At 50.0% G+C, this 22,547-nt stretch overlaps 1 protein-coding gene across 2 annotated transcripts in view; it reads left to right on the top strand.

The window, feature by feature from the left end:
• Window positions 1–1,033: 1,033 nt before the first annotated feature.
• The window catches only part of LOC127585189 (nuclear receptor ROR-alpha A-like), a 91,999-nt gene continuing 70,485 nt past the window's right edge, over window positions 1,034–22,547 (top strand). Inside the window, exons 1-2 of one of the 2 annotated variants that reach the window (XM_052042420.1) lie at window positions 1,040–1,181; window positions 9,180–9,297. In XM_052042420.1, coding sequence (XP_051898380.1) covers window positions 9,186–9,297 — 112 coding nt within the window. In that variant the 5' untranslated portion in view covers window positions 1,040–1,181; window positions 9,180–9,185. Of the gene's footprint in view, window positions 1,182–9,179; window positions 9,298–22,547 lie in introns of both variants that reach the window. The other variant, XM_052042421.1, reaches the window with a different exon arrangement.

Genomic DNA, 22,547 nt, shown 5'->3' on the forward strand with positions numbered 1-22,547 from the left:
AACGGATGTTGCCCAGCAATGGGCAGTAAGCAGGGCAAGGGAGGCTTCGCCCGCACCGAGAGAGCGCCGCGTTTATAATTCGGGCTCAGCGATCATCTGACCTTGATGGGTCCGAGCGAGTCTGGGGCTGTCCGGGGGAGGGCGGCGGATGGCGGATCCCCGTCAGCCTGGGAGCGGCGAACGATGAAGCTCGGGAGGAACGGGGGGGGGGGGGCGCCCGGGGGCAGCGGGGAGCCCGGGGGGGGGGGGGGGGGGGGCGGAGGAGGAGCGGCGGAGCCCGGGCGGCTGGGGGTTGGGGGGGGGGTGGAAGCGGCGGAGCCCGGGCTGAGGGGGGGGAGCGGGGAGCCCGGGCGGCTGTAGGGGGAGGGGTGGAAGCGGGGAGCCCGGGCTGGGGTGGGGGAGGGAGCGGGGAGCCCGGGGCGGGGGGGGGGGAGCGGGGAGCCCGGGCTGGGGTGGAGGGGGGTTGGGGGGTGGCGGGGGGTGGGAGCGAGGAGCCCGGGCTGGGGTGGGAGCGGGGAGCCCGGGCTGGGGTGGGGGGGGGAGCGGGGAGCCCGGGCTGGGGTGGGGGGGGGGGAGCGGGGAGCCCGGGCTGGGGTGGGGGGGGGGGAGCGGGGAGCCCGGGCTGGGGTGGGGGGGGGGAGCGGGGAGCCCGGGCTGGGGTGGGGGGGGGGGAGCGGGGAGCCCGGGCTGGGGTGGAGGGGGGTTGGGGGGCGGCGGGGGGGGGAGCGAGGAGCCCGGGCTGGGGGGGGGGTGGAAGCGGGGAGCCCGGGCTGGGGTGGAGGGGGGGTTGGGGGGGCGGCGGGGAGCCCGGGCTGGGGTGGGGGGGGGGGGAGCGGGGAGCCCGGGCTGGGGTGGGGGGGGGGGGGAGCGGGGAGCCCGGGCTGGGGTGGGGGGGGGGAGCGGGGAGCCCGGGCTGGGGTGGGGGGGGGGGGGGGAGCCCGGGCTGGGGTGGGGGGGGGGAGCCCGGGCTGGGGTGGGGGGGGGGGGGAGCGGGGAGCCCGGGCGGCCCGCGAGCTGCCAATCAGACGCGGGGCGGCGGCGGGAGGGTCACGTGCTGCTCAGGGCCGCGCCGTCGGCGGGGCTGCAGCTGCGGGAACGGCGGAAGGAGGGAGGTGCGGGGATGAGCTGAGCCCCCCCCGCCCCGCAGCAGATGATGCATTTTTTGTGCTCAGCGATGAAAGGTATGTCCGGGGCGGGCGGAGGGAGGGAGGGAGGGAGGGAGCGGGCGCTGCGGCGGCGGTGGCGGCGGCCCGGGCTCCTGTCCCGCTGCAGCCGGGCTGCGGCCATGGGGCAAGGTGCAGGCGGGGTGGGGGGAGGGTGTCCGCCGCTGACCAAGTTGCGGTGGGTGACACCGGCCGCGCACCCTGCCGCATTGGGCTGGCGGCTCCCCCGGTGGTCCCAGGCCGGAGATGGGCAATGCTGCGCTGGGGAGGTGCAGTAGCCAGATGTGTGCCTGAGACACACCCACACGGAAGCAGCGTCCCGGGACGGGTTTGTGTCAGGTGCAGAACGCCATGTACTGGGCATCTGATGAGGGAGAGGACAGGCTGACGGCAGGTGCGGGCCGGCCCGGCACACCTGAACTCCTGAAACTCTGGTCTGCACAGGATTTTGGGCGGTGAAGGGGCAGCGTTTCCTTTATCAGTTAAATGAGGGCAAACATCAGGGGTCAGAAACGCCGTGGGCTGAGTGTGGTTTCTGGGATGTGTTGCGTGGGATCTGGGGGAGAAGGTGCAGTACGAAAGGTGCGGGGTGAAGTCTGTGATTTCAAGGATTTCGGGTACTGGGTCTGGAGAGTTTCTAACCGGAGAGCGGCTTTGCCTTTGAACTGTTGATTTGCCATTAAGCCAATAGAACCGTGAACTGTCAACACCATTGTCTGGGTCACCTCCACAGCCCATGTCCTCTGCTTTCCTGGCGCTACACCCCTTCCCCCCCCACCAATTCTTTATAAACCTCTCTTCATCCACAGCCTGCCCCTCAGTGTCCCCATCCCTGGCCTTGTGGGCATATATCATGTCCCCCTCCCCTGCGCTTTACATTCAGGGTTCCCCTCCCCTCCCCTCCCCTCCCCTCCCCTGTAATCTCCAGCCCAGGAGCTCTGCCAACACTGCCATTGCTTGGTCTTCAGAGGCAGCCGTGTTGTCCGCTGCCTTGGGCCTCCTCCTTCCTGAAACGGAGCCTTCGCCCTGCCCTTCTAACGTCTGGCTTGGCACCTCTGGTTTTGGGCCGTTTGGGATCTCAGTGGATTTACACCAAAGTGCTGGACATTTTCCCTCTGCCTTGGGTGCCGCAAAATTGTTCACCTGTTCCTTGCAAATCATTTTTCTGACCTTGGTACAGTTAGCAGAAAAAAGTTCTCCCCACCTGCTGCCCCTGCCTCTCTGTCCCACTCTGACTGCTCTTTTCCTACACACCCTCTCCATCCCATCACCACTCTGCTCTGTACTCTCTCCACCCTTCAACACCTCCCTCTTTTCCCATCACCCACCCCTCCTATCTCTCATCCTCACCTCCTGTTCCTTTGTTGTCCTCTTGCTCCACCCTCTGTCCCCCTCCCCTCTTCCTCTTGTCCCTCCTGCTCCCTTCTGCATTGAGGTCTTCCATTGTGCAATGGATGACTTGCATCCCCTAGCATTGGGCAGTTATGTTAAACATTCACCGAAGTTCCCTCTACTCAGAGCCTCTCCACCTCGACCAAAGGAGAGCTCCTTCCACTGTCCCAGCTTGGCACTGTTCCATTTCCTGCAGCCTCCTTGCCAGCCTAGCCACTTGCTTCAGGACTGGGGGCTGCTTCCACGCTGGATGTCTGGCCTGGATCTGAGAAACAAAAGTCAATGGGGGTGGACCTGTGTGAAGAGGGGTTCTTACTTCAGGTGATGTGATAAACAAATAATACATTGTCAGCCTCTGGTCTGCTTTCAAAGGTGACAATCAGTCGAACATGCATGTCAAAGCTGGGAATATATTCATTAGTTTGACAAAAATGCGTCTGTTATTTCCTTTATATTTTTTGTTCTGAATCCAGAGGAGACTGCCTCTGAAGGCAGGCTCTTTTGTCCATCTTTATTGTTGGATTTTGGCAGACCCTCCGGCTTAGTAGTTGCAAGACTATTCTTGTGCTACACCTGGCTTTAATAAAATATGTGTGTGCTTTGTGCATGGTACAATGATTATATCAGCTCTGATGAATTTAAGCAATGTAATTTGTGTGCTGATGTTGCCCATGAGATCTTTCAGTGCTTCTTCTTTTGGGTTTCGAACACTAATTCTTATATCACAGAACAAAGTGCAAATGCCTATAGTTTCTTGAGTTCAAAATCTTTATTTTAGATGCTAGAGTGTAAAAGAATTGAAGAAGAAAGTTAAATCTTGGAGAAGTAACTACTTTCTGTTTGTGAGGATGTAAATTGATAATTCCATAATGTCCACATCAGGATGTTCCAGAGCTTTTCACATCTAATCATTTGCCTTTGAAGTTTAGTTTACACCTAATCTAATAGACTCTGGGAGAGAGAGAGAGTGTGAAATGTTTTGAAGGGATAGTTAGGGTCTGTTATGGTGTATTGTGATGGCAGAGTTAGGGTACCAGAGAGAAAGGCCACATGGATGAATTGCCTGGCTTACTGAAGTTCTTCACAGTGTTCATTACGCAATCCTGAATTTCAAGCCATTGACCAGAGTTACATCTAATTTTCAATTTAATTCACATTTTCTAAATTTATATCGAATTCATTTTGCAAATGGGGATTGGCATCTGGAATGATACAGTGTGAATCAAGTGCAGACTCTGTCAGTTCATAGTAAATCCCATCAAAGCTCTCCGCCTCTTGCACAGTAATCACGGAAAGATTAAGAGTAATTTCAATGACAAACAAATTACTTAAAAATCTCTGTGTGCTGGGAGTCAAATCAATGTTGAATGTAGTGTGAGTTGAAGGGAGCTTGGAGCCTCTGGTAATCAGGTGCACACCATAATGTTGGCAGTGATTAGAGCACGTTTCATGGCAGATATTATGACTAGCCTTGGCAATAATTGTAGCTGGGTAAATGCTAGCAAGAACTAAAGCAGTTGGCATGGCATTAATCTCAGCAGGATTTGTGGCAAAACTGATAGCAATAATCAACCCAGTTATAAGAGCTTGAGAAATCGGAACAGGAGTTGGCCATCCAGCCCTTTGAGTCTGCTTACCATTCATCAGGGCCATAGCTGATCTACCTCGGTGCTATTTTCCTGCACTATCCCCATATTCCTTGATGTAATTATGCCACAAACTCTCACAGTAGACACTGTGGTTATTGTGGTAGTTGTGGCACTACTCGTGCAGTGACTATCACAACAGCCACAGCTGCAGTAATTTGGCAGAACCGGTGGGCTTTGAACTTCACCATTGATGGCCGTGCCTTCAGCTGCCAAAGTCCTCTGGTCTGTAATTCCCTTCCTTAAACTCTGTCTCCCTGTTTTACAAAATGATCCAGAATCCCCCTCTCTACATCCAGGCTTTTGGAATATATGCCCTGAGATCTACTTCATGTGGCTCATTGCCAGGTTTAGTTTGCTTAACCCCCTGTTAACACACCTCGGACAGTCCTGTTTCATCAGAGGCACTTTGCAGGTGCTGGAAATGTGAAATAAAAACAGAGCACACTGAAAGTACTCAGGTCGGGCAGCACTGAAAAGAGAGAAATGGTTGTGGTTTCAGGTCAGTGACCTTCATGTAAATGGGAGTTGTTATTGTTGAATTGGTGCCATTACTGTGGCACAGACTGGGCTAGAGTTTGTAAGTAATCACACCAGTAATTGTAGCGTGAATCTTGGAGGGAATGATGGGAAGAACATGGGTAAGATTTGGCAGTACCCATGACGGTAAGTGTTTCAGATGCCGTGGTTGTAACTGTGGCAATGAGCAGAGCATCACAGTTAGAACGGCAGTAATTATAGAGGTGAACATGGTGGTAACCTCTGCAGGATTGGAGCAAGAACTGAGGCTATGATTGTACCTGTGATAACAGGTGTGGGGTGGCAGTAACTGGGATATTAATTGTTCTGATTGTACTTGGAATTGAGACAGAAATCCTGGAGGACATGGTGGCAGTAAACCTGGCTGGATCTGCAGCAATGATTCCAGCAGGAGAGATGGAAGGGGTTATTCCAGGAATCTTTGTATCTCCTGCAAACTTATAAGATTTCTTTATTAGTCACATGAATATCGAACACACAGTGAAATGCACCTTTTGCGTAGAGTGTTCTAGGGGCAGCCCGCAAGTGTCACCACGCTTCTAGCGCCAATGTAGCATACCCACAACTTCCTAACCTGTACGTCTTTGGAATGTGGGAGGAAACCGGAGCACCCGGAGGAAACCCATGTAGATGTGGGGAGAACGTACAAACTCTTTACAGACAGTGGCTGGAATTGAACCCGGGTCACTGGCGCTGTAATAGCATTATGCTAACCACTACACTACCGTGCCTGAAGACAAGACTTCATAATCTTGTCCATCGATTGACATTTTGTGAATAATTTACCACAAAAAGCAGTTTGTATTATGTACTGCATGTGCCACATGGTGTGACCTCTACCACCTTGTTGTATCAGCCACTGGTGGTTTTTGCCTTCAGGTGAATGGTCAGAACCTGCAGCTTTATAACTTGCCTCAGTAAGCAGCAGCATAAACAAATCTGTGAGGTTACACTGGCTGTGACTTTGGATCTTGCTGCTGGAGGAAGTGGCAAGGCAATGAATAAATGTGAGGTAACAGGGAGCGGGGCTCTCTCTGCAAGGAGCCAATAGTGGTAGGTGGTGGAGGGGGTAGATATGTTGATCAGAGGTTGCAGCTGTTTGCCCAGTGTGCAGAATGAATGGAGGTAATCCTGAGAGACAGTGATGTTGTTGAGGTGCTGGGGGAGGACACAGAACAGAGGGATGCAGCCCCATGTGGAAATGAGGAAGGCCTTATTCCAGCTGTTCCAAAGCAGAAAGATTCCTACTGTTATTCACAGAAGGTCCAGAGATGCACAAAGCACTAGTTTGCCCGCACCACAAACTCTAAGCAAGGTCTCTTGCAGGGATGTTGTAAAAACATTGAAGAGCCATTTGAATTGAGTTTTTTCCAAGTTGCACATTCCTCCAAGTTATTTGCAACCAGAGAGCTGAAAAAGGGACCACACAGAGGGTGGTCCATATATGGAACGAGCTGGTAGAGGTGGGTACAGGTACATTTAAAGGACTTTTGGACAGGCACAGACAGGGATATGGGCCAAACATGGGCAAATGAGACTAGCTCAGTTAGGCAGCTTGGCCGGCATGGACGAGTTGGGCCGAAGGACCTGGTTTCCGTGCTGTGTGACTCCATGATCATGTGGTCAGGCTGCAAACTGTGGTGAAGATTGTGCACTGTGTGATCAGTTGATGCATGGACTGATTGATGAGAGGGCGCAGGCAGACCTGCAGCTTGGGGGGACAGATGACTGTTCGGGGTGATTCTGTCACCCACCTGGAGGAGTGCTGATGTCTTTGCCCATTGCATCATGTGGAGTTTTGACTGTGTCTTTGGCAGGAAGTCCTTGGGTCACGGCCCAGAGGGAGCTCAGACACAGCCGGCACACGGAGCTCAGTGCAGTGGAGGGACCCCCACCACCAGTCGTTGTAAGATCAGTGGTGTGAGGGTTGGTGAGGATGGTGGGAGGCACATAAATCACCTGAGGATGGGTTGTGATGTATACAAGCTATTGTTCAGTGCAGCTCCAGCGGGAAGCTGTAGTGTTGTTCTCCACAGAACGTGTTCTCCCCAGAAGGACTGGCAACTCAACGTTCCAGGTTACAGAATCTCCAGGCATGATAGGGGAGGGCCAAGACTTACACTGTGAATGACAGGGCCTGGGGAGTGTTGTTGAACAGTGAGATCTTGGGGTAGAAGCACATCATTCTCTGAAAGGTAGACTGATTGGTGATGAAGGTGTACGGTATGCTTGCCTTCATCAGTTGAGGCATTCAGTATAGGAGCTGGGACATCATGATACAGTTGTGTGATCTATTGTTTAGGCTGCACTTGGAGCATTGTGTGCAGTTCTGATTGCTATGCTACAGGAACGATGTGATTAAACTAGAGAGAGTGCAGAATGTTCCCAGGACTGGAGGGCTTGAGTTACAAGGAGAGATGGGAGAGGCTGGGATTGTTTCCCCTGGAGCGAAGGAGGCTGAGGGGTGACTTTATAGAGGTTTGTAAAATCATGAGGGCATAGATAAGGTGGATGATCACAGTATTTGTCCAAGGATAAGGGGGTCTAAAACTAGAGGGCATGAGTTTAAGGTGAGAGGGGAAAGATTTAAAGGGGATCTGAGAGGCAAGTTTTTTAATTCAGAGGGTGGTGGGTTTATGGAACGAGCTGCCCGAGGAAGTGGTTGAGATGGGTATAATTACAACATTTAAGAGACATTTGGACAAGTATATGGATAGGAAAGGTTTAGAAGGATGTGGGTCAAACGCAGGCAAATCAGATTCATGTAGATGAGCACCTCGGTCAGCATGGACAAGTTGGGCTGAAGGGCCTGTTTCCGTGCTGTAGAACTCAATGAAAAAAATCACAGTGAGGTGTAAGAGTAACAGGGTTACAATAGTCGGGATTTCAACTTGCCCAATATTAACTGGGATCACATTATTTTGGAAAGCATGGAGTAGAATTTTTAAAGTACATCAAGAAGAGCTTCTTCACAAGGTCACAAGACAAAGGAGCAGAAGTAGGCCATTCAGCCCATTGACTCTGCTCCATGAGCTAAACTAATACTATTCCTATCTAGCCCCAAATTCCGGCCTTATCCCCCATCCCTTGATACCTTGACTAATTAGATACCTATCTATCTCCACTTTAAACGCCTCCAATGATCGGACCTCCACAGCTGTACGTGGCAAAGAATTCCATAATTTCACTACTCTCTGGCTAAAGAAATTTCTCCTCATCTCTGTTTTAAACCCGTACCCTCTAATTCTAAGATTGTGCCCTCTTGTCCTGGACCCACCCACCAAGGGAAACAGCTTAGCCACATCTAGTCTGTCCAGTCCCTTCAACATTCTAAATGTTTCCATGAGGTCCCCTCTCATTCTTCTGTACTTCAGTGAGTACAGTCCAAGGGCTGACAAATGCTCATCATATGTAAGCCCTTTCATTCCGGGAATCATCCTTGTAAATCTCCTCTGAACCTTCTCCAATATCTTCCCAAGATATGGGGCACAAAACTGCACACAGTATTCCAAGTGAGGCCTCACCAGTGCCCTTGTAGAGTTTCATCAACACTTCCCTACTTTTATACACTATGCCTCTCGAAATGAATGCCAACATAGCATTTGCTTTCCTCACCGCCGAACCGACCTGGTGGTTAATCTTTAGGGTATCCTGCATGAGTACCCCCATGTCCCTTTGTACTTCTGTACTTGGAATTTCCTCCCCTTCTAGATAATAATCTGCCCATTTATTTCTGTTTCCAAAGTGTACAACTGCACATTTCTCAACATTGAATCTCATCTGCCATTTCCTTGCCCATTCTCCTAAACTATCTAAGTCTCTCTGCAACCTTCCTGTTTCTTCAATACTCTCTACTCCTCCACCTATCTTGGTGTCGTCTGCAGACTTAGCTACAAAACCATTTACTCCATCATCCAAATCATTAATGTACAAAGTAAAAAGAAGCGGCCCCAACGCCGACCCCTGCGGAACACCACTAGTAACCGGCAGCCAACCAGAACAGGATCCTTTCATTCCCACCCTCTGCTTTCTGCCAACCAGCCAATGCTCCACCCATTCTATTATCCTACCGGTAACTCCATGAGCTCTCATCTTATTAATCACTCTCTTGTGCGGCACCTTGTCGAAGGCCTTTTGAAAGTCTAAATACACAACATCCACAGCCTCTCCCTTATCCACCCTACCTGAGGTTTCCTCAAAAAAAACTCCAATAGGTTGGCCAGGCAGGATCTTCCCTTCATGAAACCATGCTGGCTTGGACCTATCTTGCCTTGCACCTCTAGGTATTCCATAACCTCCATTGAGCCAGTCCACAGATAGTCCGACAGGAGAAGGGTCAGTACTGAACCTCATTTTAGGGAATGTAGCTGGGCAAGTGATTGAAGAGTGAGTGAAAGAATATTTTGGAGATGGTGACCATAACTTTGTATGTTTCAAGGTGGTAATGGAGAAAGATAAGGATGATCCACAAATTAAGGTCCCGATTTGGGGGAAGGCCAATTTCAATATCGCAGGACAGGACCTGACGAAAGTAGTCTGGGAGCAGCTTCGTGCAGGTAAACTTACATCCCACACGTTGGGAGTCATTTAAAAGTGAAATGGTCGGAGTTCAGGGCCAAGGTGTTCCTGTAAGGATGAACTGTAAGGTGAGCAAGTCCAAGCAATCCTGGATGCTGAGGGATACTGAGGCCTGGATAAAGAGGAAAAGAACTGAAGCACATGGCAAGGATAGAGAAGCAAAGACTCGGGAGTGTAGAAAGTGTTTGGGGACAGGTCGTAAAAAAAGGAAATTTGTTGGGCAGAGAGGCACCATGAAATATCACTGGTGGACAAGGTTAAAGAAAATCCCAAAGCATTTTATAAGAATATTTATAACAACAGAGGGTAAAACAGGAAAGAGTGGAGTCCACTGGGCAATCTGTGTGTGGAGTCAGAGGATGTCGGTGAGGTCTTAAATGAATACTTTTCATCTGTAATCACTGAAGAGAAAGACATTGTAGTTGGAGGATTCAGAAAGGAGACAGGGAAATTCTAAAATGTGCTATCTTTAAAAGGAGAAGGTACTGGATGTCGGTGGGTTTAACGGTGGATAAATGCCCAGGGCCTGATAAGATTTAGCCAGCTGCTCTTGGAAGCAAGTGAGGAGATTGCTGGGGCCCAGATGGAGATTTTTAAATTTTTGCCATGTTTTATAGTTAAAATTATAAGATCAGGGAGGTTTCAGTCCAACTATAAAATATACTGGTTCGTCCACAGCTGGAGTACTGTAAGCGGTTCTGGTCGCCACACCTTATGAAGGATATGACAACATTGGAGAAGGTGCAGAGGAGATTCGCCAGGATGTTGCCTGGGATGGAGCGTTTCACTTTTGTGGAGAGGCTGGGTTTGTTTTCCTTGGGTTGGAGGAGGCTAAGGGGGAACCTCTTAGAGATGTACAAAATTATGAGGGACATGGGTAGGGTAGACAGTGGGAAACTGTTTCCCACATCCGAGGTAGCTAAAACTAGAATGCATAGGTTTAGGGTAAGAACTTTAGAGGGGATCTGAGGAAGAGTGCTTCACCCAGAGGGGGTTTGGAATCTGGAACGCACTTCTGAGGGGGTGGTGGAGGCAGAGAGACTCACAACATCGGGGAATATCCAGGTGAGCACTTGAATCACCAGGCGTCATCAGCTACAGACAAGCGCTGGTAAATGGGGTTAGTGGATGTGGCCACGATGGATGTAGTGGGCTGAAGGGCCTGCTTCTACACTGTATGACTTCATGACTCCAGAGCATCCCTGTGGCTCCTGGGAGTACCATCCTGCACTGTACAGTCCTGGGACATGGCCAGCAATCTGCAAATGATTGTGACTGGTATTTCAGGGGTAGGTGTGGCGTGAGGTGTTCGGTATTCTCTGGGCCTGGTGTTGGCATGGTGTTAGTGGGTCTGCAGAAGCTTTCGGAGCAGTCGCACATCTTGTCAGCCACTCATACAGTATGATCGTTGGACACGAGGCCCACGTGTGTTCATCTGGGGGGCGAGACCCTTTGTCCTTAAAAGCCCCAGGTGGAGGAGGAGCTGCCGATGTTAGAACCGAACTGGTGAAGATCTGACATATTGACCAGGGAACCACATTGGTGGTGGTCTGCTATATAAACAAAGCATGCCTACGGAGGGAACACAAGATCACTGACCCCGTGACTGACGATGAGCAGTGTCCACTGCCCACCCCACCGGCTATGTTAATGGAACTGGTGGGTTAGGGATAAGTCATGAGGCAAGCTACTCTTGCAGCTAAAGGTGGATTCAGAAAGACAGAGACACCTGACATCAATACACGTACCTCTGTGCTTGCACCGAGCTGCCACTTAAGGCTCAGATTGCTCAGTCTACATCTCCACAGTGGGAAGTATTCAAAGGAGAAATGACAAGAGTTCAGGGTCAACCTGTACAAGTACAGGGAAACCTGGGTGTTGAGGGATATTGAGGATTGGATAGAGAGGAAAAAAAAGGAAGCTCGTAACGGGTATGGGGAACGAATGGCAGGGAGGCCCATCAGGATTATAACAAGTGTAGGAAGGTGCTTAGAAAGGAAACTAGGAAGGCAACGAGGGGTAACAAAATATCATTGGCAGACAGGATTAAGGTAAATCAAAAAGCATTTTATAAGTATATTAAGGACAAAAAGAATAGCCAGGGAATGGGTAGGGCCCATTACGGACAACAGGGACAATGTGTTTGTGGAGCCAGGTGGTGTAGGTGAGGTCTGAAATGAATACTTTTCATCGGTATTCACAAAGGAAACAGACTTTGTGGTTGGAGAACTCAGCGAAGGGGAAAATGAAAGTCTAGTGCAAATCTCCATAAACAAAGAGGAGGTATTTGACTCCTTAGTGAGCTTAAAGGTGGATAAGTCCCCAGGACCAGATGGGATTTATCCCAGGCTGCCGAGGGAGGCACTGGCTGAGATTTTTAAATCTTCCCTGCCACAAGTGAGGCACCAGGTGACTGGAGGACAGCAAATGTGGTCCCCCTTTCTCAAGGGGGGCAGCAGGAGAAAGACCTGTGAGCCTAACTTCGGTGGTAGGGATGATTCTGAGGGGGAGATTTAATGATTACTTGTGTCACAAACCAGCAACAAAAGAAACACACTGAGCATGATTTAGTGTCAAAACTATTTTATTAATCACTACTTATGATAATACGTAAAATAAAGGTAAAAATGTTAGTATGTTAGAATTCAAAAATGTTAAACCTCGAACGTTAACCCCAAAACTAAACTCGTCGTGTGTGTGTGTGACAAAGTCCAAAACTCCCAGTTCCGGAATGGTTCTTAAAGTTCAGTTCCGCAAGCCATAAGGTGAAACATGGGCAAGGGCTTCTTCAACAACCACCGTTGTCTGAAGATAAGACGTAGACGTAGAGAAACATAGGGAGAGTAAATACGAAATCCAAATGTTCTATGATGGAACCCAAACGACACTCCAGCGTTTACTCGGTAGTGACTTCCTCACCCCGAAAAGCATCCGAATCGTGGTCGTCCACACACAAATACCTGTTTCCTTCTACAGGTCAGCAACAAAGTGAACTCCACCGGATTACTTCCAACTTCCATACATGGATTTCAGTGGCAAACACAGTTATTGTTTCTCATCCATCGATAGAGAAAACAAGCAGGCTGGTGTCTCTCTCCCTTCTCTCTCCCTCTCCTTCTTCTGACTTCTTCAACAACGTCATTACGTCCTTTATCTTCTATTGACGTAAGCACGCCCCACACACACATACACACACACTCTCTATCTTAAAGGGACTTTCACTGAGTCCGTAACACTTGGAAAGGCATGGGCCAATCAGAGACGGTCAACGTCAAGGGCAGATCCTGTCTGACCAATTTGATTGAATTCTTTGAAAAGGTAAGAAAGTATATGAATGAGGGCAGGGCAGTGATAGAGGTGGCCTTGGACAGGGTCCCACGTGTGAGACTGGTTCAAAATGTCAGGGCGCATGGGATATAGGACAAGTTGGCAAATTGGATCCAAAATTAGCTTAGTGATAGGAGACAGCATGTGATGGTAGAGGGTTGTTTTTGTGATTGAACCCTTGCTGTTCATAAAATATATGAATTACTTTAATGTAGATGTGGGAGGCATGATCAGTGAATTTGCAGATGACACAAAAATCAGCAGAGTTGTTGACAATGTGGTAGATTGTCTCAGACTGCTGACAGATATCGATGTGTTGGTGAAATGTCTTAAAAATGGCTGATGGGTTTAATACTGATAAATGTTAGATGATACATTTTGGGAATACTAATCAGGCTGGGACATGCACAATGTAAGGTCCTAGGAAGTACTGAGGAACAGGGATCTTAGAGAATGTCCATAGATTCTTGAAGGTGGCAACACAGGTAGATAACATGGTTAGGAGGCAGATGGGATACTGGCCTTCATTAGTCGGGGCATCAAATACAGAAGTAGGGAGGTCGTGCTCCAACTCTATAAAACCTTGGGCAGACCACAGCAGGAGTACTGTGTGCAGTTCTGGTCACTGTTATAGGAAGAATGTGAGTGCCTGGAGAGTGCAGAGGAGATTCACCAGGATTTTATCTCGTTCATTTATATAAGGAGAGACTGCAGAAGCTAGGTCTGTGCAGAGTGGAGCAGGTTGATGGGGACATGACTGAGGTATATAAAATTGAGGGATGTAGACAGGACAGACTGCAGGAAACTTTTCTGTATATCAGAAAACTAGAGAACATAGATTTAGGATAAGGTGGAAGAGCTTTAGGGGGGATCTGAGGGGGAATCTCATTCACCGAGAGAGTGGTGAGCACCTGGAATGCACTGCTGGAGAGAGGTTGAAGCTGGGTTGCTGACAGCATTTAAGAAGTGTCTAGATAAGCACTTGAATCGCTTAGGCCTAGAAGGTTGTAGACCAAGTGCTGGGAGATGGGATTAATGTGGAAGGGTGCCTGCTGGTTTGTGTGGACGTTGGGCCAAATGGCCTGTTTCCATGCTGTACAATTTTATGACTTGGGCTATAATGGAGGAAATGCTGCTGGGGAGTCCAGTACATAATCCAGGGTGATGATCTTGTCACAGAGACCCAATGGGAGCACATGCTTCTGGGGAAGGTGCGTGGCAGGTTGCCAAACCACGTGTGGTTGAAACAGCAAGTGTTCTTTGGGAATGACCAGGGTGGGCAAAGCCCAGACTCCGGAGAAGGTGGCAGCAGTTGTGGAGAGCTGACTGATGTTACAAGCTTTGCTGCAGTCTGGTGATGTTTCAGTGCTTCACGGCTCTAACCAGGATTGCCAATCACACTGAGACTCCTTCACAAACTGTTAAACAGACGGAGAGCCAGGTCCCAGGGTGTGCGAGCTGTGTAGGGCAAAGCCTAGCACTGAATCTGTCCGGGTTCATTTTGACGCAGACATCGTGTAATGTCTGCAACCAGGAGGAGGTAATTGATGGGATTTACAGATGCCTGGAATCCTCACCACAGGGAGCTAAAGCATTTCTGCAGGTGAGGGGATTGCAGAGGAAGGAAATCGGAGATAAATTTCTAGCAGTTAATTGAGTATGAGTACGTAAATATCGAACTGATGTACAATCATATGTAAATAGTTTATTGAAGATGTAATGCCATATATGTAGATATCATCAATATGAATTTCGTCTTTTTTAAGGAATAAGCACTGTAGCATGTGAATCTTAAAGAACTGTGTCGAGTGGCATCAATCTTGGTGCATTGTTGTGTCAGCCACTTGTGAGGTGATGGTTCTCTCCATCACACAAAGGACGGCTCGAAGCTCCATCCTTGGTTCCTGCCTTCCTGAGCGGCAATATAGAAACACTATCACCACGGAGCCCATAGAGCTCTGCAGCGCCCTTCTGACACCGCCTCCCTAAATCACCCCATCACTGTCTCCCTTGCCTTCCTCAATAAGATATATTTTATAAATTCCCAAAGAACAAAGGAAAGCTTATGGAGCTTCTGCCTCTCTGCTTCAGTGACCTGGGTTCGATCCTGACCTCTGTCTGTGTGGTGTTTGCATGTTCTCCCCGTGACCACATGGGCATCCCCAGATGCTCCAGTTTCCTCCACATCAGTAGGGTGTGCTGGTAGGTTCATTGGCCTCTGTAAGTTGCCCCCGGTGTAGGTGAGTGGTAGAATCTGGGGGCAGTTGATGGAGATGTGGGGAGAATAAAATGGAATTAGTGTAAAGGGGTGGTTGGTGGACAGTGGGCACTTGAGGGGCCTGTTTCCTTGCTACGTCACCCCATGGCTCTGAGTAACCAGGTGAGAGAGCCTTTGTAACAAGGCTATGGTGAGTTTTCTCCAATCAATATTTGGATACTGGAGAAGATAGATTCCCAGAGTAATAGAGTTATACAGAAGGAAACAGGCCCTTCAGCCCAACTAGTCTGTGCCAACCGAGATGCCTATCTGCACTAATCCCATTTGCCTGCATTTGGCCCATATCTCTCTGTTACCATTCCTATCCATGTAACTGTCCAAATGTCTTTTAAAAGTTGTAATTGTACCCACCTCTACTACTTCATCTGGCAGCTCGTTCCATATACACACCATCCTCTATGTGAAAAACCTGCCCCTCAGATCCCCTTTAAGTATTTCCCCTTTCACCTTAAACCTGTGCCCGTTAGGTTTAGACTCCCCTACCGTGGGGAAAAGACACTGACTATCCACCTTGTCTCATAATTTTATAAACCTCCATAAGGCCACCCCTCGGCCTCCTTTGCTACAGGGAAAACTTGTAGCCTACCCAATCTCTCCTAACTCCAGCCCTCTAGTCCAGGCAATATCCTTGTGAATCCTTTCTGCACCCTTTCTTGCTTAATCACATCCGTCCTATAGCATGGGGACCAGAACTGCACAGAATGCTTCAAGTGCAACCTAACTAATGGTTGGATGAGATGGTTTGAGTGTGCTAACCTGAGCCTACTCTGAATGTCTTCATGATCCTTAAAGCTGAGAGACTCGGATCATGAAGTATAACCTTTTAAAACATTCTCAAAGGATAACCTCCAAGTTTAACAATAAAACCATGGGCAATGGCAAATGCTGACACCACAGTACAGCACTACTTTTTTTTATACAAAATAAACTTTATTCATAATAAAAGACAAACTATATACAATTACAAAACAGTGCAAACCTGTACATTCTTGTACAGATCATTCATTAGTGTTACCTTTTTTTTATATAGAAAACAGCATCGATGCCACACGTGTGGCTCCCTGGAAACTACCCGGTCCCGTATTTACAATATTTAGGGGCTTTCTCGCCTGTCCCCGCCCCTCCCTCTCCAGTGGCAGAAGAACCCTAAACTGTAGTCCTTCCCCAACAAGCCTTTGCGTTGGCTGCACCCAGCTTCAGTGCGTCCCTCAGCACATACTCCTGCAGCCTGGAATGTGCCAGCCAGCAGCATTCCCTACAGCACTACTGGTCCAGGTACTTGGGTTTGTGGAGAGACTTTGGGGAACCATCACTCCAATTCCCCCTCTCCTTACTTCCCGGTGCCCTTATAACTCATGCCCACCAGCTTTCCTTTCCTTTGTTTCTTTTTGCCATTAACCTATACTAAGGGGTAATTTACAGTGATTAACCTACCAGCGCATCTTTGGGATGTGGGAGGAATCCCAAGTAGTCACAGGAGAATGTGAAAGTTCCAAATGGACGGCACCGGAGGTCACCCACCCTCATTGTTCCCTTCCTAAGATATTCAAGCAGATTAGTCACAGCTTTCCCTTAACAAATTCACGCTGTTTGTCCCTGATTTAATCTGTACAGTTTTAAATGGAGGTTTATATTGTTCCTTAGAATTTGTCCTCCATTGAAGATAAACTAACCGGCCTGTAATTATTCGTTTATCTCTTCCTTTCTTAAAAAGCAGTATGTTCGTGGTCTCCCAACCCTTGGGTACTGCACTGTAGCCAGGGTGGATCAGTGATGTCATCTCACCACAGTGAAGATAACAAGGCTAAAGCTGCCTGCAACTTAAACTGGAGAGCAATCTCCAAGACTCACCTGCTGATGGAGCAGGAGTCCAGTTCTCATATTTCATATTTCCTTGTATAAAAGGAGGCCATTCAGCCCATCAAATCAATGCTGGTATACAGAGCAATGCCATCAGTCCACTTATTTCCCTGTGACCTGCTCTCCCTCACATGCTCACCAACTCTCCCTTGGTTCTCCTGCCACCCAGCTACACTGAAGGGTGGGATTTACAGATGTCAGTTATCTACCCACTGCACGTCTTCGGGATGTGTGAGGAAACCGGAGTAGCCGGGGGAAAGCCATGTGTTCACAGGGGGAACGTGCAAACTCCACACAGTCAGCGCCGGAGGTCAGGATCAAATCGGGGTTGCTGGAGCTGTGAGGCAGGGGCCCTATTAGGTGAACCACTGGGAGCTGAGTGATGGCCCTGCTGGTAGTTTGGAGTCATCTGTATTGGAGAATGGAGCGTGAGGGACGAGAGGTGGAGAACCAGCAATGTCATTGATGTCAGAGTCTGGTTGTTGGTTCCCATTGCGATTGGTATTGCCATTAGAGTAAATCTTTCTAATGTCAGCACTTCAGTGCTGGTACAGAGGCAGTGCCTGCAGGCTTCTGAAGATTGGACATACTGAATGGCCCTTATTATTCACATAATAAATTTTCTTGAAGTCACAGGGTTTGGGGGTAGCCCGTTGTTTCAAACTGTGTGAACTCTGAGAGCCTTGCATTCCCCTTCAGCGAGGTGAGGGACCTGTATGGTAATCGGTGGGGTGGGGGTGGGATGGTGGGTGAATGCCAGTTCCCAGGGACCCCGGTGAAGACAGAAGCTATGGTGGTTGTCTCAGCTTACTAGCTGACTTCCTCTCCTTGGTTCTCCGCTCATTTGCACTGCTTGTAGGAATCGCTCACCGTTTTCCCCCAACCCTTAGCCCTGGCCTTGAGAATGTTCTGGAACGTTGTACATTGACAGTAAATGCCTGGAGCTTGAGATGCCCACCCACGGCTGGTGTCGCTCCCTGCCGGATCCCTGTGGCTCTTTCACAAGGCTCCCCCATTCCTGAAGGAGTCGCTGTGGCCCCCGTCCCTGAGCCAGAGTGAGCCGAGAGCAGAGTTAGGGCTTGGGCGACAGCCTGGCACTCAGCCCCACAACGTCCTGTAGACCAGACACCTCACACTGCCAGAGGACTTTCCCACTGTTCCCAGATGTAAATCAATTTAAAACATCAATATGATTTAAGAATAAAACAAATTGCTTCACTTTTCCGGTGGAGCTGACGACCCAGTGAAGTGAAGGGAGCTGGGTCATAGCTCGAGCTGGGTGGTGTGTCCCAGATGGTGCTGAGCCCAGGGCAGGCTGAGTGGTCAGCGGTGCTGGTCTCTGACCTCCAGTGCAGCTGTAGACGTGAATCCGCCAACTTGCACACTGCGGCTCACTGACCAATGGCCAGCCGAGCAGATGTATGCCGGAGGGGACCCAAGCGGACTTCCCTCCACCTCCACCCACCGAGCTCTCCCTCCTCCCTGAGTGGCTGTGCTACCTCTTTCATTGCCACTCCTGCAGGAGCTTGGGGCAGGCTGCCCCCCCCCCCCCCCCCCCCGCCCACTGCTGATGGCGGAAAGTACCAGAGACGAGGCAACGACCGTCTCGAGTCCTGCCTGAGTCACATGGGTGGGATGGTACAGGCACTGCTGCTGCCTCTTGGGGGCCCTGTTGGCATCCTCCTCCAGCCTTTCCTTTTAAGGGCAGGGATTGCATTGGGTGGGGTCAGTGGTATAGCCATCAGTGCCGAGAGTGGACATGTGACCGACAGTGCATATACCCCCTCAGAATAAGCTCTGCAACTCTTGAATAGTGGTGTTGACCATGGGAAGTATCTGCTCCTGCTTTGTACAGGCTGTTTGTAAGGTGAGTGGTAGCCAGTGCTCTGGCTTCTGCAGTGGAGCACTTCTTTCTTATCATATTCATGTTTGCAATCTGGGTCTCACTGCCAAGGCCAGCATGAACTGATTCTCTCTCGGTACCCTTGAGAAGGTGGGGTTGAGATGCCTTCTTGATCCACTGCAGTTCTGGTGAAGTTCAGACCCAGTGATGGCGAAGGCCCACTGGTGTATTTTTTTTCTTTATTAGTCGCACGTACATGGAAACACACAGTGAAAGGCATCTTTTGCGCAGAGTGTTCTTGGGGCGGTCCGCAAGTGTCGCCACGCTTCCGGCGCCAACATAGCACGCCCACAACTTCCTAACCTGTACGTCTTTGGAATGTGGGAGGAAACCGGAGCATCTGGAGGAGACCCACGTAGTCACAGGGAGAACGTACAGACTCCTTACAGACTTGCAAGCCAGCGCAGCGTGGGTACTGGAGGGGAACCTACAGGTGGGGGTGCTCCCCTGTGCCTGCTGCCGCCCTCCTTCTTGCAGATGGAGGTGCAGGCTGGGGAGATGCTGTTGGAGAAGCCTGAATGAGTAAATGTGTATTTTATTGAGGGCGCGCTGCAGCCACAGTGAAGTAGCAATGGAGAGAGTGTTCAGGCTGCCTTTTGGGAGTGCTGATCAAGTGGGCTGCTTTGACCTGGATGGTGTGGAACTTCTTGAGAGTCGTCGGAGCTGAACTCATCCAGGAAGTGTCTTGTAGAGGGTGCAAAGGCCTTGGGGTGTTACGAGCTGGAAAGAGTGTAGGAAAGATTTACAAAAATGTTGCCAGGACTCGAGGGACAGAGTTACAGGGAGAGGTTGGGCAGGTTAGGACTTTATTCCTTTGGGTGTAGGAAACTGAGAGATGATCTATCGAGCTGTATCAAATCATAAGGGGCAGAGATAGGGTGAATGCTCTTTCTCCCATAGTTGGGGAATCAAGAACAAGAGGGCACAGGCTTAAGGCAAGACGGAAAAGATTTCATAGGAGCCTGAGGGGCAACTTCTTTATGCAGAGGGTGAGGCGTGTATGGAACGAGCTGCCAGACGAAGTGGTTGAGGCAGGTACAATAACAATATTTAAAAGACATTTGGACAGGTACATGGATAGGAAAGGTTTAGAGGGAAATGGGCCCAAACACAGGCAAATGAGACTAGCTTAGGTGGGCACTATGGTCAGCATGGACCTGTTGGGCCGAAGGGCCTGTTTCCATGCTGTATGGCTCTATGACTCCGAGGTGAGCCATGTTGCAGAATACCCAACCCCTGACCTGCTGTGTATCCCTGGTGTTTGTGGCTGGCCCAGGTGAATATCTGGTCAATGATGATTTCCCCCAGGACTTTTTGGTGTTGGAGACTCAGCGATGGTGAAGCCATTGAACGTCAAGGGGACGTGGTTAGACCCTTGGAGTGACTGCCAGAGCCAGCATCTCTGTCCAGACAACACTGGGTACCGTCCCTTCTCTTCCAGACTGCCTCAGCTGGAAGGATCCAGATGTAGAAGGGTAGGGTTGATGGTGACCATGAGCCCTGCAGACATATCCCTCAGCATTGCCCTTGGCCTGTGTGGTCCTCGCAGAGATGGGGCCTCCTCCCTCAAGGTCCTGCGCCAGCGGGACCACCACAGAAGCCCCCACCACAGACGGCAGTGTGCAGAATGGTGGTGCCCAGCTGTCAGCCATGGGAGCCCTGCGAGCAGGTGGCGGGGGGGGGGGAGGTTACTATCAGCCGCGGTGGCAGGAGCTGTGGGGCTGGGAACTGTCTGAGGCAGGAATGTCAGACAAATGGCACTCCTGCCCACGCCTTGCTGTTGGACCCATGCTGGCGAGAGGAGACCCTGGAAAACTCTCCGAACTGCATGGCTCTCCAAGATTCACCAGGTCTGTGCAACCTTCGTCAATGCCCTTGACAACAGCGAGACCTGTTTGTAGCTGGGAGTGGTTCAGAGATGGAGATAGGTGAATGAGTGGTGGGGCCTGTACTCAGTGGGGGAGGGGGTGGTGCCAAGGGGCTGCTCTGGCCTTGGACAACGGTGGGAGGGTCACCGGGCCACTGGTGATTCCACTGTCATTCGCATTTTGAGTCACCACTGAACTGGGATTCTGTGTTAACGTCTTTCCTCGGTCTGTCTGTAGTACGTAGCCTCTGACCACAAACCGAGATGGCCTCGGGTCCTCAGCTCCTGCACCGTACTTAATATGCTGGCCTGGTGTTTATATCCAGTGAGCAGCGGAATGTGTTAGCTCATCGTCCCTGGAATACCCCTTGTGTCTGTCTGCTGAAGGACCACGTTCTGTGTCATCTGGAAGCCACCCAGTGGTCTCAGATTGCAGCCGCGGTTGTTTTTCAGCCTGGATGGAGTCTCCCGGGGGAGCTCAATCCTGGGAAGGGGTTTTAAGGATGAAAGAGGGGGCTTTCCAGTGATGTTATATTTCAGTGGGACTCTCAGTGATGGGGTAGACATCTCCGGCCCTACCTTAAACTGTCATTTCTTTGTCTTCCACCTATCACCCACCTGCCTCTGTCCCCCAACTCAACCCTTCCCCTTCCCCCACCTGACTCCATCTGCCCGTCTTCCTTTACCCCTCCTCAGTCCACCTATCACCTACCGACCTTATCTCCTCCTCATCTCTTTATAACTGTTACATTCCCTTTCTTCTCTCAGTCCTGATGCAGTGTCTTGACACTGTACTACAACAGAGGTGTTTGAGAGGCTCTTAGATAGGCACATGAATGTGCAGAGAATGGAGGGATATGGACATTGTGTTGGCAGAAGGGATTAGTTTGGTTAGGCATTTAATGTTATTGGTTTATTATTGTCACTTGTACTGAGGTACAGTGAAAAACTTGTCTTGCATACAGTTTGTACAGATCAATTCATTGCACAGTGCATTGAGGTAGTACAGGGTAAAAACAATAACAGAACATTGTGGGCTGAAAGGCCTGTTCCTGTGCTGCACTGTCCTGTGTTCTAAGACACGAAATGTCAGCAATTGCTTCCCACCCCACAGATGTTGCTCGATCTGCTGAGTTCCTCCAGCAGGCTGTTCTAAGCCTAAGCTATCATTTGTTCTCTTCTGTCAATTCAGTGAAGTAAGTTTAACTTGATCGGCAGATAGCCAGGGACCAGGTGTCTCCCCCAATTTTGAGCGAAGGTGTCTCCCCCACTGTTTCTGGTAGTGTGTGGACACGGATGAAGTCCTGCCCTTTAACCTCGCGCCTTCCCCTCAGTTGCTGAGTAATTATCGGAACCATGTTTGCATTGGAATGGGTAAGGAAAGATTTTTGATTTGTGCTGATGAGGGAACGATGAGGACATCAACAGCTGTGACTACTTTTAATTCCACGCATGGAGCATTTTAAGTGTCCATCACACGTACACAAGCAGCCAGCTGCTGAACTTTGGACCTTCGTCCAATCCAATTCATCACACCAGACTCAAGGGCAGCTTCTATCCCGCTGTTATAAGACTATTGAATGGTCCCCTAGTACTATAAAATGGACTCTTGACCTCACAATCTGCCTCGTTATGGCTTTGCACCTTATTGTCTGCCTGCACTGCACTTTCTCAGTAACTGTAACACTGTATTCTGCATTCTGTATTGATTTCCCTAGTACTACCTCAATGCACAGATGTGATGAAGTGATCTGTATTGGATGGCACGCAAAACAAAGTATTTCACTGTACCTTGGTACATGTGACAATAATAAACTGATCTACCAGTTGGCTCTGCAGGGAAAGGCAGGTCATCTTTACATAGCCGTGCAGCCCCTGAGTTTAATCTCAGCCCTCGATGGCTGGAACGGTTTTGAACTGCAGTTGAAATCTTGCCTTCATTTCCCAGTGCTTGTTGGCAGTGGCCTGTGTAATCCAGTTACTGCCAAGGCGT

This window comes from Pristis pectinata, chromosome 32 (assembly GCF_009764475.1).
Source record: "Pristis pectinata isolate sPriPec2 chromosome 32, sPriPec2.1.pri, whole genome shotgun sequence".
NCBI classification, from domain to species: Eukaryota; Metazoa; Chordata; class Chondrichthyes; order Rhinopristiformes; family Pristidae; genus Pristis; species Pristis pectinata.